We start from the raw sequence: 18,249 nt of genomic DNA, 5'->3' as shown, positions 1-18,249 counted from the left end.
AACTTGTGGCAAAGGTGGCATCCTAGTATGGTGCCATGATTAAACTCACTTACATCTTCTGCACGCCCAACCCTACTGCCATTTATATATATATACACACACACACATATATATATGTATATGTGTGTATATATATATATATATATATATATATACACACATATATATATGTATATATATATATATATATATATATATATATATATATATATATATATATATATATATATGTGTGTGTGTGTATATATTTCCTATTTATATAAACCTACTGTCAAACAAATGACCAACACGCCCTTAGAGGCTAATTAATTGGATTTATTCTAGCATTTAGCCCATTTGTGTTTCCAGATCTTACAGAAAAATTAGGACAATAAGGTCACAGTCACATTCTAACCTTATCACAACTGACCCGCAGGCAGATACTTAGATCTTATCATTACTATGTGAACACTAAGATTCCATGGATATTATTTAAATATGTGAAGTGAATAAGACAAATAGCTCAGACCCACCAGAGGTTAATATCTCCTCCAAAAACAAACATAAGGCAATATCCCTGCAGATCTTCCCATTACAATTTTTACAGATTTTTGCGTTCACAACATACACTTAAAATATTTTCACAGTGTGAACTTTTTTTTAACATATTACCCACTCTTCATAGTGATACAATGTAATAATACATATCACCCATATTTTCCCTTCTAATATTAAATATTCTACTAATTTGTAACATACACTATTTACCTTTTGAAAGATTGCTTTTAATATTGGGAAGATTTCTTTATTATGGTACCCCCACACAAAGCATTAATAGTTAACCATTTTTAGCTCAATGTTAAGTCTTATTCCAGCTATATAATGTCTTTACACTTGTATAGTCAGGTACAAAACATGAAACCTTTTCAAGTGTATTTAATCGATCATATATGGCGGCATATTATCGTTTGTCATATCAAATCAGTTACTAAAAGGCTGCTTTGGCAAAGTTTTGTACGTTTCTTTTTAAAACAAGTAACCCAAACAACGACATATGGTCAGTGACCACATTCCATTCACAAGCCAAAACGTCAAGCCTTGTCTGTTCATAACATGCCAATTTCAGGAAAAGAGGCAGACTCTATGAAGCAGCAATACAGAGCAACTTCTGGAAAAAGATGAGGATTTTTGCAGAGAAATCTGTGTATTAGAGGTTGATAAAGTTTTATACACATTTACAATCGTGTAGGTGTCCTGCAGGCTCTATCTAAGTGTTCACTACACCAGAAAGATTTTTCTTAAAATGTAGTGAATACAATTTGGTGAGTTAAAATTGCATATTCATAAAATAAAGCTACTTTAAAAGGATAACTTGATATTTTTTAATCTAGACTTAATGTTTCACTTCATCGGAAATCTACTGAGTCTAATGGACCAGTTCCAAAAGGCATCTATCATTTTATGTCTCTTGTCCACATTCACAGTTATGCACACTCAGCATCCTGGACTTTATATTATAGAAATCACAAGGCTGAAATATTGGAATTTATAAATTATGAAGCACTCCAATCACCCTAAACAGTCGACAGATGTCCAAATACGTGGAGCAAAAGGTCTAGAAGAAATTATCTAACCACCCTTTTAACAGATTCTTTGATGCTGAACAATACTTCTGCATACTCATTCATCTTGCAAAGTGAGATCACAACTAAAATGTGCTTTATCTGTACAAATATTGACCTAAATGACATATCCTACTATAGAAATTTTATATGTTGCAGAAAATGGTTGATATTTTCATTCCATTTGAGAATCAACGTGACATTTTCGTTTTGGTAAGTTTTGTAAGGTTTATATTACTTTCAAGTAGATATATACATTAGTTCATTTTTTCCCCTCATGAACACAAAGATAAACTTTGCTTTGATTAATCGTGTCTTGAATGAAAGAGTTCAAGTTTTGTGTCCTAATTCCTAAAATAAGCTCAGCTAAAGTTTACATATGGCATTAAAATAAATATGATACATCAGATAAAACAACCATTATGTTCTAATGTGAACGGAGTTGGCTTGTTTTCGTAGACCAATATACTAACGGTTTTAAGATGAAAGCCCATCCTTATTGCACAAAATGTTTTGGGATTTTGAGTGTCATATTAAAAGCAGTGTGTAACCATGAAACAGAACAATGCTGTGCACCAAACGGTTGTCATATTACATTGCATTCTGATAACATACACGCCATCAGTCAACGTACATGGGAGAGCTGGGGGAAGCAGGGATTTCATCCAGAATTTTACACACATAACTGGCAACATCCACCACTCGCTCCTCATACATCAGAATGAACGGGTGCTTCTGCAGGACAGAAAAAACAAAGGTTTAAATTAAACTATATGTTCAAAAATCATGGACTAATAACAACCAAGCCTAACTAGCAAGCATACATGTTTTTGATTTAAATTACTTTATAATCAATATTAATGCTGGGCAGAAGATACTTACCAGAAGCTCCTTGTACTTTGGCCTTTTTGACTCATCCTTTGTAAGGCTGAGAAAACAACAGGGTTCCAAAATAAAAGACTGTGCTTCTTTCCAAAATACTTTCTTTTTATACAGTGAGGGGAAACAAGTATTCACTTTTTTGTTATTGTTGTATATACTTCCAGTGCATGTATTACTTGAATTTACACATGCAATGTTTTTGGCTTTGTACTTATAAATATGAACAAAGAAAAAGTATGTATTCATAAGTATAAACAAAGAAAGGATTTTTAAAAAATATGGGGGGAAAAGTAGACACCATAAATTATTAATTTTAATACTTTACTGCAATGCTATTGGCAATTACAGCTTTGAAAGGTTTATAGTAAGTAGTATTTAACCTTTTGCAGCATTGTGGTTTAATTTTGGCCCATCCCTCTTGCCAAACTATCTTCAATTAACCAAAGTTATGAGGGTCCTTCTATTGGACTTGCAATTTCAAAATCTTCCCTAAATTTTCATTTGGATTCAAGTCTGGAGAAGGCCATGCAAGCACCTTGCGTCTTGGATTAATTTTAGCAAATCGCGTGTGGCGCATCTGATGATTAGCTGCGGTTCCATGAACTTTCCAAACGCACATCATCGAACCAACTGTACTGACAGAGATGTTTAAGGTCTTGGCTAGGGCTCTGTAGCTTTTCCCCCCCCCATTCAAGTGCTGTTTAATGATGTCCCTGAGAACTTCAACTCTTTTACCTTCATCATGATTGCTAATTGTTGTGTAAACTCTTCCCAACCAAAGTCAATGTCTTTTATGACACTAGGTTCAATTTGCATAAGAAAGTTTTATTTTGCAGCATTTATATGTAAAACAATTTATTTTTAACATTTCAGTATATGGTTTAACATGGTGTCTAAATACTTTATCCTCTTTCAATTTCATTTTGAAAACAATGTGTACACTTATGCTTATTTGTTCATATTGATAGGTAAAAAGTAATGTGCATAATATTAAAGTGGATATATCCACCTAAAGTACATTAAATGACAAGAACAAAGATTCTTCCAGATACTTGTTTCTCCACACTGTAGCACAAAATAAAAAGACTTCGAACTCACCATAGATTGACAAAGTTGATGAATTTGGGAGAAAACTGTCTTTCCTCTGAATTGCTAAGTTGAGGAGGATCTCCCTTTACCACTTGTGTCAGCTGATCAAACACACTGTTCCATTTCGGGTATGGGAATCGTCCTGTAGCCAGCTCATACTAAAGGGACAGAGCATAAGTTGGCACATTATACATTTATTGATTTGTAGAAATCTAGGATTAAGATGAAAAAATGCAGAAGGTGCGTCTGTGTGGAGGTTTATTAGTGACATACCAGCGTGATTCCCAAACTCCATACATCTGAACGCACATCATAGCCTTGCCTGGAAGCACTGGGATCTATTCTTTCAGGCTATTGAAAATAAATAAATAACAATATTGATGAACACATAATAATAATAATGCATAAACAACAACAACAACAACAACAACAACATTAGATTATATAGTTTGTTCAAGTGGAAGAAAGTAGACACATTATGTTGGGGACATAAATATTCATTGCTATAGTAAAAAAATTAACATCAACATGAACTATGGTGTCACAGAGTACATTAGTATAATGGAGTGGCAGACATTTCCAGTCCTTGCTCAAAGCATTCTACAATCACTCTGCTCCATATGATTCATTCTTATAATATTTTATGCCTTCACCGTATGGACAAGACACTATGCAATTCATTTCAAGCATTAATGGCTGTTCTTAAATTGTTTTTTTGTGTATATAGACTTGAAAGGCCTGCCCCAAAAAAGCATGTGCTTTTAGACAAGACAATGACACATCAAGTTAAAAAGAAATACCAAAAAGAGACATAGAATTTTATTTAAATGCTAAGTTAAAGAGATACATGATCAAATGTATCTTAAACGTGTGAACTGAGCTTGACTGTCTAATAGAAGGTTTAATTAAGTTCCACAGTTAATAAGCATAATAACTGAAAGAGGCCTCTCCACGTCTTCTCAATTTAAAGAAGGGATTTTTTTGCTGCGATCTGTGAGAATTTCCAGAATAGTTCTGCTAAACAGTTCCACAGTGCAAACATGGTGTATGAATGGCCGTCATGCACGAGCTGTAGCAGTTACACTGCTGCAACACGCATGTCAGGTATAGGTAGTCAGCGTGGAAATCGCACTGGCTTGTAGGATGGAGCACTGTTTCGGAGTGACGGAAAACACCAACACTCTGACTTTCTGAAAAGCTGCTCCACAAAATCACGCCACAACACACTCATACTCTGGTCGCAATCACAAAACCTGTTTTATATGGATCAAGTGTATGGCTCAACTCACAGCCATGTAAGGTCTGCATCCAGCATCTCTAGTCTTGGCTATGGAGTCAACCAGCTGTCCGCTGATGCCAAAGTCACAGAGCTTTATGTTGCCATTTCTATCCAGGAGAATGTTGGAGGGTTTGATGTCTAGAATCAAAAGAAAAACAAGATATTAAAGTAACAATGAGAAAGCACTAGAGATGCAAATTTTGGCTAACTCTTTTGACAGACAACCACTTGTCATTAGCTGGCAAATAATAATAATAATAACAAAAATAAAAACAACCAGCAAGTCTAAAATCAAGGATGCGACTTATTAAAATATCAATCATAACATGGATGGTTCCAGTTCCGAACTGGCTGAGCCATGTTCAAAGCCATTGTAAAATTCCTGTTAGACACACACTAATGAGTGCACAAAATCAACTGAATTCTGTATTAACGCACTGAGATACTAAAAAGTGTTCTTTGTACAGACCATGGAATGTAGTACTGATAGGTAGGGTCAGGCATAAATGTGTATATAAAGTAAATAGCCCAAAACCATATTAAATATAGCGGATGTAAAAGCCTTGTTTTGTTTAAAATGAGGGACTGAACTATATGTTCATGATTATATGACCAAAAATAAAAAAGATGCCAAACTGACTGGAATATTTAAAGATGGGTTACTGAAAATTCTATATAAATTCTTTAGTTCTATTTAGTTCATATATTGCACTCTCTCCCTCAGGCCCTGTTCACACTTGGTATCAACATCCATCCCGTATAAATCAAAGGACTTTTACAAGAACTTATAAACAGACGGTAGAGGAGACGAGAAACGATGCTACAGCAGCTGATTTCACCTCTGCTGTGAGATGAAGCAGCCGATTAAGGAAGCAGCTTGACGCTGTCAAAGACACATCCAGACACTTTAATGTTTACACTATAAATGTTTACACTATAAATGTTGTGGTCATAAACGTCCCTGATCACCACTGAAGGTGGTTTGAATGATCAAATCAGAATGTGTCTCCAAGACGCACTGCACCCCACTCACAACTTAGGACATAGTGCTGCCCACTTATGATCACCCAGGACACACATTAATGCTAAGTGTGAACAGGGTCTCAGAGAACATGCACAAAACAGTTTGTGTCTTCTTGCTTGCAGATGTTTGCTTTCAATACGGTACATCCTCTGAGTTATGCCATCATTTTATCAAAACGTGGCTAGAAACACCATTTTCAGCTGCCGCTTCATGTTTTTCTGTAGATTCATCTAGTAAAACCAACTGCCTACCATGCCCTCATGTGTACAACTCAAAAACATTCCTGAGTTGAATGAGAAATCCACCTATTCAAATAGGAACTGCTGTTAATTGGAAAGGAAATAACTATTTTAATGGCAAACACTGTTTAACTGTTTGTTTGTTAGTTTATGGTTAATCATTTACATTCCTAATAAAAACATTAAATTACATTATATAATTATATGTTAAAAAGCAATTCAGCTCAACATTTACTAAGCAAAACTATGTTCTAAATGCAGTGTAATTACAAATCCTGACCACTAGAGGTCATACAGCACTAGTGTAAAACAATACAATACAGAAAACTATAAAACTAGTCACCTCCCTCCACTTAACAGTCATCCAACCTTTACTTTTTTATATTTACCTCTGTGGATTATTTTCAAGTTTTCTTTCAAGTGATTCAGTGCTTTCACAGTCTGCAAACAGGTTGAGACAAAATAAAAAAATAATAACAATAATTAAGGCAAAAACAACAATTAACATTTCTTATCGCAGTATCATTAATCATTCACAAAAGGAAATTAGGCACTTACCGCTAACGTAATTTTGCCTAATATTTCCTCTGGAATGACATCATCTAATGAGCAATATACATATTTGTAGAATTTGTCAAACGAGGTAGACATGAGTTCCATACATATCCAACAGTCACCCTGTAAAAAAGATATACCTAAAGTTTGAATATTATTCTCAATGAACATCATTAGAGCACTTGTCTTACAGCAAATGAAATCACTCCACTGTACTGTTAATATTCTGAAGCACATGAAATGGCTATAGAAAATGCACACAGCTGTTCTAAGCTGGGGGTCCATACTACACAACTTTCATAAATCTTTGTCCAACTGCTCTTATCATTTTCAAGCATTTGCAATAAGCATTAAAGAGCTTGACCATAACATTGAATAATAATAATAATAATAATAATAATAATAATAATAATGCTAATAATGCATTCGAACATTTGGTATACACTGTTCAGCATTTAAAAAACAAACAAATTTAGAAAAAACAGAACATAATATATACAAACAGAGGAAAGGAAAAACCATCATAAAGTGACTTAATAAGACACCATAACAGCTTCACTGTGCTGTGCCATTAAGGTTCTATGTATCTCTAGAACTGTAATGGAAGGATGGAAGTCCATTCTTCCAAAACAAATTCCCTCAAATGGTGTTTTGATAATTGTGGTGGAGAGTCTCCCATGGGTGTTCAACTGGGTTGAAATCAGGTGACTGTGAAGGCTATTGTACATTGTTTAAATGGGGGCAGTGCCATCCTGGAAGGCACCACTCACACACATCAGAATACAATATTTTATCACAGAACAAAGGTGATCAGTCAGCATTGCTTTGTACTGATCATTCTCTCTAAGGGGACAATGGACCCAAACTATGCCATCGGTCATTAACTTTGGTCATTAAATGTGCACTTGCAACCTTAATTCCTAACCCTGTTCACTGTTGTCTTTCCCATAAATCTAAAGGCAGATGTTGCTTCAGTCACTGAAACCTAGAAAAACATAAGCCAGTTAAGCAGTCTTTGTGAGTGAAGCTCCTGCCATCCGTGCCATAATTTTGAACGTTCTTTTAAAGTCACTTAGATCTTCTCATCTTTCCATTTTGATCTAATATTACGGTCAACTGGACCTGCTCAGCATTTTCTATACATCACAGAGCAGCGTATGACGTTAATTTCTTAACTGTATCAGGCATTTATCATGTTTCTCCACTCATTTATTCAGTTTTTTAGCCATCTACATTCGTTATCTAAAGATAGAGATGTAAGAGACCTTAAAGCGTCTAAGGTAAAAATAAAAATAAGCTCACCTCTCTGAACAGTGCCCCATAAAACTGGACGATATAGGGACAGTCACTACTCCTCATTACTACATCTAAGTCCATGAGCAACTGCTTCTGTTCTTTCTCATCAACAGTGGACCGAATCCTCTGCAACATAAACACACTTGTTATTTACACACAGACACACACAGAAATTCTATGATTTTTGCTTTCCATAATCTAGCATTACAACCAGAAAAAAAAAGGTTATTCCCAGGGTAGAAAAAACAAAAACTGTTTGTGTGGTAAAGCACCCCTTAATTGTTGCATATTTCCAGTCTTTGTTTCAAATTACCTAGATGTATTTTTCCATTCACACTGTTCAGATTACAAACAAGATAACATCTTCACAAAATGTATATTGTGCATCACCTTGACAGCCATAATCTGACCACTAGGCTTATGAACCATTTTGTTGACAGAGCCATAGGCTCCTCTGCCAATTTCCCCAAGGTCCTTCAGGTCTTCAGCAGTGAAATCCCAGTGCTGCTCAGGAGAAATCTTCAGTTTCCCAGACGACTCGATACTGTGGGTGCGCAGTCTCTCTCTGGAAGTGAGCACAGATGACTTAGTAAAATGTAAGTGTGCATTCACAGCCTTAATAACTTCCACCACACCAGAAACTGAAAACATCCAGTTGTGACTGCACATATGACTGCACAACCTTAAAAACAATCTAAAAGTGTTCATGTTTGCCCACTTACATGTGAGGGTTCTGGAACGAAGGAGTGCCTGAAGCGATGGGGAGTCTCGCATTTGGTTTAATTGGAGGATTAGCAAAGTTTAATTTCAGTGCTTTGCGTTTACCTGAGAAAGAGAAAAAGTGTTTATACCACCTAAGAAAAAGCAAAGTAAGAGAAGACACACACATTTGTTCATTCCTAAGCAGCTGAAACAAAAGGCAGTGATCTAGATGAGAAAAAATTACTGTCCTCAGATGAAGGAGTTTGAAGAGCCATGAAATGTAGCAAATATGGTGGAATACTACATCTCGATGGATTGTATATTGTGTATTTTACTGCTTTCGAATGTGACTTGAATTCTCATGATATAAAGCATAAGGCACCTTCCCCTCAGTCAATCATATCAATATTTACACAGTTTTCATCTTAGCTGAAACTTCTGGCATTTTTCCACTGAGCAGTTCAATACAGCACCGTATAGTGCCAATTTCAAACGATCCGTTCTCTGGTCGTGTACCTGCGTCTGCTGTTTCCCATCACACAAGGGAACCATGATAGTACTCCGAGTTCTCTTTAGCTTATGTGGTTATATGATTTCTCATGCATATCTAGCTTTAACATTAAACACAAACAGTTGCTTGGAGGAGCCTCAAGGTTTGATTTACCTTTTTGTCTGCCTTTGGTTTAATGTGTCTTGGTCAGCGCTTTTGGCTGGGTATTTTTTATATTTGTTCTTTTTCTTTTTACGTGTAGTCTAGGGCTGTCACAATTACTTAAGATAATTATTTAAGATAATTATTTAAGATGATTATTTAAGATGATTATTTAAGATGATTGCAATTATTCAAGCTGACTGCAATCATTATCCACAGTCATTAGATTTCACAATAATATTAAGCTGCAATAAGCAAAATATGAATCGAGTTCGATGGGTTGAAGCAAATAAATGTACATTTAAAAAAAAGAAAAGAAAACAGTGAATGCATTCATTCAGACACACTACAGGACTCGTATGAACAAAAAAGTTCCATGTTTAGAGGGCAGGCCAAGTAATGTGTGTGTACCTAGCAGCTGACTGTATTTGTAGCTAATTCTCATGTTTTTAGCATGTACGCTAGCAGTATAAGCATTTTTTGCACATATTTTCACTCTCAAGAAAAACATTAGCTTTGCTCAACTACACATGATGTGAGAGTGTGTGTGCTCAGCAAGCAGTGGATTAGTTCGACAGTACTATCAGTGTAAGCTACTAAGATAAACATGGCTAGGAAGCAAAACTGCTAATAATTCAATGTGGCCACTTTAACAGTTGCATACAATGAACAAGGAAACACAATTAAATCATTAATCGCAATTATGTATTTGACAATTAATCGTCACCTAAAATTTCATGACTGTGACAGCCCTAAGGTGGTCATCTGACTCCAGTGACACGATGTGATGATTCTGAGATAACTGTTTGAAGAATCAGTGGTTTACACCTTTACAAGCTCCACCCATATGCACCAGCTTAGCACGCTTGGTACGCCAACAAGAAAGGCAACAAAACCCTAGTATGGGTAGTCAGGTACTGTACAAGTCACTTGGCAGCGGAAATGACAACAAAACTCATGATCATGTATTTGTAAATAGCCTGCACAGTGGAAAAAAGGCATGAGCTGATCAGCCAAGACAAGTTGGGCATCTGATGCTCTTTAGTCTTGCACTGGAGCTACAAGGGTGTTACACAGGGGTGTCCAATCTTATCTGCAAAGGGCCAATGTAGCTGCAGGTTCTCATTTCATGCAAGCAGGTCACCCGATTCTACTTGTTTAGTCAACCGGTCAGTCTTCAAACAACTGATCGTGAGAGATCCTGCTTTCTGGGGAAAAAACCTGTAGCCACACCGGCACTTTAAGGGTAAGACAGGACACCCCTGGTGCAACAGAATGTAACAGAAGTAACAGATGCGATGTAAGAGAAGACCATGACTGCGCTCACTTTCAACTTGTACTGACTTTGGCAGACTTGATGTTCAAGGTGAACTGCCGATGACTGCAGGGGTGGGTATAAACACTGCCATCAAGTCGGACACATTCCACTTCCCCTACTGAGCTCACAACAATGGCCAATCACACGCTGTTTGCCTTTTTTGTTGCAGACAAAATCAAAGTGCTCAGAAGTTTATATAAGACTTTTGACACATCAAATTAAATCTAAGGAATGTATTATGAAAATATCTAGCATGACGGGTTGAGGTGTATGGGGGAAAAGGTCACACACGGAATACCTGCTAGGGCCACACTTTTAGAGAGGTGTTTTTATTTCTTTCTGTTTTATTGTGAACCATATACTTGAGAATAAAGTAAAAATTACAAAGGCAACCATATTGCCACGAAGGTGAGAAGAAGCCTAAAAATTATAACATAGTAGGGTATTATTTCTTTTAAAATAAACTCCTGAACTAAACTGTTTTTTACAGCGTTTTTGCTAGAAACAAAAACTACAGTTTATGGCGGCCATATCTAAAAAATGAGTTGCCAGAAGGAGGAGATCAAATAAATGGCATCCCCTTTGGGAGAGATAACCACAGGAGATAACGGATCTGAAGTTCTTAGAATAAAAACGTAACATACGTGACACATATCACGTTTGCCATCGCCTCACAAAGGCGTTTTGTAGCTCATGCAGTGGATGGTGAGTGACTGCAGCGACCTTCAAAAATTGCAACTGCCTTTAATGACATGCGACATGGTGACTCTCACTAGCGTCAGCTTCACATTCGGATAAAATTCTGGACTGTTAAGTCCAGCATGCACCACGTTAAGTTAGCACTGAGCAAGGCCACATTAAATCAACCGCAACCTGTGTCATCGGAAAAAAACAACTTGGTAACAGACTTTCATTACTTTTTAGATAAATTAGCCTCATAGCTCCAGCGCAAAATTAAAGAAGCAACTTAACACACAAAACCAGTTTGGCTGATTATGTTTCAGTAAGATCAAAATTGTGTACATTTAATCCATTCTTTTAAGATCAAAACTACATCAAACTAGCCAGTGACTCAAAAAATAACTACACAAGCATACACAACAGCTGATACAATCCCATGACACAGATCTGATGAAACCCAGGCAGAGTGATTTCCAGTAGAGTGTTTACTCAGAACATGTTGCTGTCATTCTACGTCTCTGATACTGACTTAAATTTCAGATCACATTTAGTGCCATGAATGTGAATGCACTTTATCGAATGTGAAGTCATTTTTGTTCTTTTATAGACAAGTGTCCTTCTTCTTTCATTTGGAATTCTGTAATAATGGAATAACAGTAATCAAAAATCACCCTATCAACCACACACATACACAAAAATAAATAAAAAAAACTTACTTTGGGGCACACCAGACAGATTTATCTGAAACCCTACAGAAGTAAAAGACAAATGGAGAAAAAAAATAAAGAATGAAGACAAAACAGAACTGAGCTGAAAGCAAATGTAATGTAAGTTTAAAGGATGTGCTGTGTATGTTATTTGGCAGAATATGGTGAAATTATAAATGATCAACATTATATAACATGCACATATATAATGCAGATGTATGAGCTTCCATTTTAATACATTTTCATCAGATGAACTATTTAGAGAATCCTGTACACATTTGCCTTAGTTTAAGCCATTAAAACTGATGAATATTACATATAGTAGAGGCATAATATTTAATACAATACACATGCAAACAAAACACACCAAAACTGCTACACATGCTAAACATGCTATAATTTTCTAAACAGTTCACCTGAAGTGGATGAAAAGACACTTCAATGAAAACTGACAGCCTTTCACCCCTACATGGAGTAGCCAAACAAAAAAATTAAGAATACCTGTTTCGTTCTGACACCTCCAGCATGAGTTGGACTCTGTCGATTTAAAGTATTTTACAAAGTTACAAAGCAAGAATTAAGTTGGAAGTGGAAATACACTGCATATGTTTGTTCTCATTGTATAAATAAGACTGGTCACACATGGCTCATATCATTTCATTCTACTTGCAGGAATCGCTATCGTTTTGCATGAAAAAGCTACACCGTGCTACAATAAATTTCCTATCAAGGGTGTCGCTCTTTAAGCAAACGAATGCAAGTAATCCATAATGACTGGTATGTTTGTAGTCTCTAACGTCCCTGGTTGTGTATGGAAGTGGTCTCACATATAAAAAACGTATAATAAGAGAAATAACACAACTTCACCTCACTGTTCATCTAATGACCACGTGAGAGTTCATCATCGATTATAGCCCTGTCCCAAATGGCACACTTACAGTCCTGCAATCCTCATCTGCACCCATGAGTACTGTGAGGTCACAGGGTGTCCCAATTCTCATTTTGGTATTCAAAGGGGCACTCCAGGCATTCTCTGTGTGCCCATACTGCAGCTTTTGGCTAGGACCACATCAATATGGACTCAGCAGCAGCCTCATACCCATGATTTTTTGAGATAGAGAAGAGGACCAATCAGAGTATCAGTATTTATTTATAGGTGTCTGATCAACATGGTGAAGAAGAAAATATTCAAATGGGTGTTAAAATGTACGTTTTAGTGCAGACAAATGATTAAAATAATCATAAAGAAAGTTTTTTTTCCTCCCTTTAAAAAGCAGTGAATTTAGTTATAGCTATATGAGTGGACGAAATAAGCTTCATCAAAATGCATTTATTAATATCAATAACTGAACAACATTATTTTCTTTTTGTGAGCACAAAGTTCACATGAAATAAACACGAAACTCCCCAATTTTTTCATGATGTTCTAGAACTCACTCTGATACGCAGCGTGAGGTCTTCTTTTGAATGGAACTGTAGATTTCCACTTTACTATAACTTTCTTAGCTTCCCACAAGTCTGCTGAATTACTGATACTGCTGCATCGGTGATGCACTGCTGCATCAGCAGTATGTTTTGTTTGGGAATGACACTTCAGGCTCAACGTGATTAACAAACTCACAACACGATAGTAGCTGGAAATAACTGTGGCTTTTTCAAGACAGCCTTAATGGAATTTGCCATTTAAGCTGCATTTGAAGAGAGGAATCAATTAATGGTGGGACTACAAATGGTTTGAAGTTAAACTAGGAAAACACGTTAAAAAAATAGTGGCACTGAAACATTACCTTAACATGTTAACTTTGACATTAAATTGTTTACTGATTTAACTCAGTCAAGCTACATTACTTTTAATCTGTACTGTGCCACTGTAGATGAGGAAATTAACCCTTATTAAAGAAATGTGACCAATAACAATTCTTTTTTACTAGTTACAACCCTTGCAAAGGCTGCATGTCACACATGTCTGAAATGCATGCTTTTAAACCTAGAGTTCCCCCAGCCTCTCGCCCCCAACATCCACACGCTGATGATGTGATGTCACCTATGCATGGTCTTGGAGGAGGGCTGCAAGGCTTACGCCGCCATTTCGGACAGGGCCTATGAACACTTGTAACAACACAGGTGAGACAAGCAATGAATCATGACTGTTTAACAGGTCCTGGAGGACCAGAGCTCAGCAAATCTTAGTCTTCACCCTCCTCCAATGCAACTCTACTACATGAACTATGTGAATGAGCTGGATCAGGGAAAAATCCTCCAGTGTGCACTCTACAGTGTTAAGGCCTTCCAGGACTGTAATCTGCACTCTTTCAGCATGATAACTTCTCTAACACCTGAATTTAAAGGGATACATTTCATTTCAACCAAAAGATCCAAAAAGAGATTTGCTTAAGCACACTTACTGTTCTAGATAACACATTCCTTCTCTATCCATTAAATATATATACTAATTCTACTACAAATCTACCATATCTACTACTTGCCAGAGCTATGCAATGACATATACTATAAATACAACCTGCTTTTAGGCATAAGAGGAGCTTGACAGTTGAGCTATCAACTATGTCACAGACAAAGCTAATGCCCTTTCCGAATTTGACTACCCTACACATTACACCGTTTTAATGTTGTTATAACGTCTGTATATTCAGTGTAGTCACTGCAAGAATACAGTCAATTTTAGACTCCAGGCATGAATCTATGTTATCACGCTAATCTCGACATAAACCGAATGGTGGTCTATGAAAGTTGGTGCTACTGCTGCTAACGTTAGTTGCAGCCACAACAACACACTCAGGCCAGGCCTAACACGGAGCAAAACCACTAATGTAGAATAAAACACAATGTACAGTAGTTGTTGAGAACTCTATCGGTAGATTCGTCGTTTCCATTTGAGTCAAAGCTAACAAACGTTTCCAAAAACAGTAGCAGCACTGTATCTCAACGCTATCTAGGCCCGAGAAGCGTTAGCCGTGCATCTCTGCTGCCAGTAGTGACAGTGCTAACCTTGCTAGTTAACCGTGCTAGTGCTAGTTATCCTAGCTACACTGGACGAGCAAAGAAACATAAAAAGGTCAATTTAATCTGTTCGAGCGCAGCTCCTTACCCTGTATGCCGCTCATAGTCGTTATGTGTTGACTCTGCATTTGGTGATGTGGGAGCAGAGGTCCTGCCGCGTTTATGCCGCTGCAAGAAGTTGGAGAATTGGTGCTGGGAGTAGGAGAAGCCATGGCGGAGGCTCAGTCTGGGCGGTGCGGGAGGAGAGGAGCTGTAGCGCCGCGAGTATACCAACCAGCGCTCGCCCTGCGCTACGCGAACACGGGCGAGTCCACGGCCGCCGGAGTCGCACGATCAGCACATCGCCCGCTGAAGGGAAGGAGGCGCAGGAGCGTTAAAACGACGGCTCCATTTGAACTGCTCGCTCGGCGGTCCCGACTGATTGCTGGAAGAGTGTGGGGCAGAGAGCGATGGCACGGGATTTCCAAGACGGAAAACAGTGTTTCAAAATAAGAGCCTGCGGTGAAGGCCTGGCCGCAGTCTATAAAAACAAAGTAGCTGTGAGAGAAAAGCTCCTTACGGAGGAACGTTGTTTATAGTCTTCAAACTATTATGAATACTTGTATAATACTTACTAACACTGAAAATTACTGCTAGATAGATAGATAGATACAATTTTATTGTCATTGCACGGGTACAGTGCCGAAGTACTTTTTAGAAAAGTATGTACAAAAAAATTATATATATATATATATATATATATATATATATATATATATATATATATATATATATAAAATTAGTATTTTTTATAAATAAGCCGTAATTCTAGTTATATATATTATTATATTAAGGCTTATTTATAAAAAATACTAATTAATTACCGATCACTTTAACTGAACATTAGCTGCTTTTATTTCTAGTAAAGCATTTTTTACTTCACTATTGTTATTTTGGTAACTTAGTGTAAAAATGTGTTGGCCTTTGTGAAATGAGATGAAACTTATGCTCAAATTCCGAAGAATATTTTCTGAGAGTCAGTAAAGCACAGCACTGCTGCAAAAATGCTACAACTTTTTTGCTTTAAAATGCATTAAAGAAAAATGTTCTAGTACTATTTTTGCTTTATGTTTTGTTTTGGAAGAACAGGCATTGTAGTAGTTTATTAAACCTAAAGCTGCTGTTTATGTTATGAGTACATGCTAGTTAGATAACATAGTCAATGTGAGGTAAACTAATAGGCAGCAAAAATGTATGCCTTACAAATAGATGCATCTTTAATGAACTAGCAGAATATACTGCGGTCAGTTGCAGGTCTCAGACCTTTCTGCTTCATAAAATGTCAAGTTTGATCTGTTTTGTTTGGGTGTGTTATTTTCAATGATATAGTCAACTAATAATAATAATAATAATAATAATAATAATAATTTTATTTATATAGCAGTTTTCATGCGGTTTCAGCTCAAAGTGCTTCACAGACAGGTGAAAAAACATAGTTATAGAAAAGATCATTAGTACTTAATTAGAATCAGAAGAAAATGCAGAAGATTAAATTAAATTAGATTAAATAAAGACAAACACCACGAGACATTCAGTTTTTTAGTTAAATGCTAATTTAAAGAGATACGTTTTTAGGTGCTTCTTAAAAGTGAGCACTGAGCTTGACTGTCTAATAAAAGGTGGAATTGAGTTCCACAGTTTAGAAGCATAATAACTGAAAGAGGCCTCTCCATGTTTTCTGTATTTTACAGAGGGTATCTGTAGATGGCCACTATCTGCAGATCTTAGATTGCGTGCCGGAACATAAACAGACAGACACTCTGTGATGTAAGCAGGTGCTAGGTTATTTTGAGCTTTAAAAACTAGTAGCAGAACCTTGAAATCTATCCTGAATGATGCAGGCAGCCAGTGCAGTTCTTTCAAAATGGAAGTGATATGATCTCTCTTTTTTGTTAGGATGCGCGCTGCTGCATTTTGTTGTAAGGGATTGGTAGTTTTCTTAGGAAGTCCAGCAAGAAGAGCATTACAGTAGTCAAGTCTGCTTTTTCTAAGACTTTACTTAGAAAAGGTAGGTTTGAAATCGGTCTAAAATTATTTAGTATGGAAGGATCCATGCTACTCTTTTTTAGCAGAGGCTTCACCAGGGCAGTTTTGAAAGCATCTGGAAAAACATCTGTTGACAGAGAACAATTTACAATAGTTAAAACATCATTGTGAACACAATCAAAAACCATCTTAAGGAATGAAGTAGGAACAGGGTCAAGATCACATGTGGATGAACTTAGTTTGTTTAAAATAGTTGTGAGCTCCTCATAGTTGATAACAGAGAAAGATGTCATTACTGATGTAGGTGACCTATTAGGAACATTATAGGAGCTTGTTTGTGTCTGCTGAGCTACACCCTGTCGTATCAGGTCTATTTTATTATAATATTTATTTATATATAACTAAGGGATATTTGATTGCACACAAACAAAATAACCCAATAAATGACTTATTTAGTCTAAATTTTGTCATTTTCTATGTCAGTATTTTTATACAATATGTCTTTTCATAAGGAATTTTTATATCCATGTGTTTCACTTTATAATTCTGTTTCAGATCATTATTTACTCGTAATCAAGGGCAGTAACACCTCATTCATTTTCAACATATAGGAATAACCAGTTGGTTATTTAACAAAAAAAATCCCAAAGAATGTGGAAGTAGGACACAAAGACAGGCACATTTTTCTGAGTCATCGCTTCATAAGAATTTCAATTGTCCCTCAAGACTTTAAAGGATAACTACTGTTCAGAAGATACTTTGCTCCAGCAGAAAAGAATGATGTACTCAGTTCTAACAATGGGAGGTGAGCAGACTGGTCTACTGAATACTGTGGCATTTTAGTCTCATTTATAGGATGATGTGCAAACTGGTCCACACTGACAGATATAAAGATGTGCATTAGCCTTTTGAGACTGATCAAAAAAAACATGAGGGACACCATTTGTCGAGTGTGGTGTGGTGTCCCCTGCCTCCTCTGAATAGACCTGTTTCTGTAAATAATAATAGAGGATATAGTCATTTATACTTTAGATGTTGCACACTGTGTAGAGTATTCCAATGTGTTCAGAAGTACACATTTAAAAAAGATTGTTCTGCTGTTATGATGTCAAGCTTGCAACAATAGCAGAACCCTTTTTGGTGCTATACAGATCCAGTTTCCAAAAGGTTCTATACAG

General features: G+C 36.5%; 1 protein-coding gene across 1 annotated transcript; it reads right to left on the bottom strand.

Annotated features, from left to right (window-relative positions):
* Positions 1–294: 294 nt before the first annotated feature.
* On the bottom strand, positions 295–15,258 carry map2k4b (mitogen-activated protein kinase kinase 4b). The gene is made up of 13 exons (XM_036572947.1): positions 15,135–15,258; positions 12,527–12,562; positions 12,035–12,067; positions 8,688–8,790; positions 8,356–8,530; positions 7,972–8,091; positions 6,673–6,792; positions 6,504–6,555; positions 4,862–4,989; positions 3,846–3,923; positions 3,582–3,730; positions 2,484–2,529; positions 295–2,336 (listed from the first exon to the last, which is right to left on the bottom strand). Exons 1-13 carry the CDS (start codon positions 15,256–15,258, stop codon positions 2,223–2,225), a joined length of 1,278 nt encoding a protein of 425 aa, XP_036428840.1. The 3' UTR covers positions 295–2,222.
* Between the last annotated feature and the right edge of the window lie 2,991 nt (positions 15,259–18,249).

Source organism: Colossoma macropomum, unplaced genomic scaffold, assembly GCF_904425465.1.
Source record: "Colossoma macropomum unplaced genomic scaffold, Colossoma_macropomum, whole genome shotgun sequence".
Classification (NCBI taxonomy): Eukaryota; Metazoa; Chordata; class Actinopteri; order Characiformes; family Serrasalmidae; genus Colossoma; species Colossoma macropomum.
Note: the sequence above shows the minus strand (reverse complement) of the source record. Positions and strands in the feature narration are given on the sequence as shown.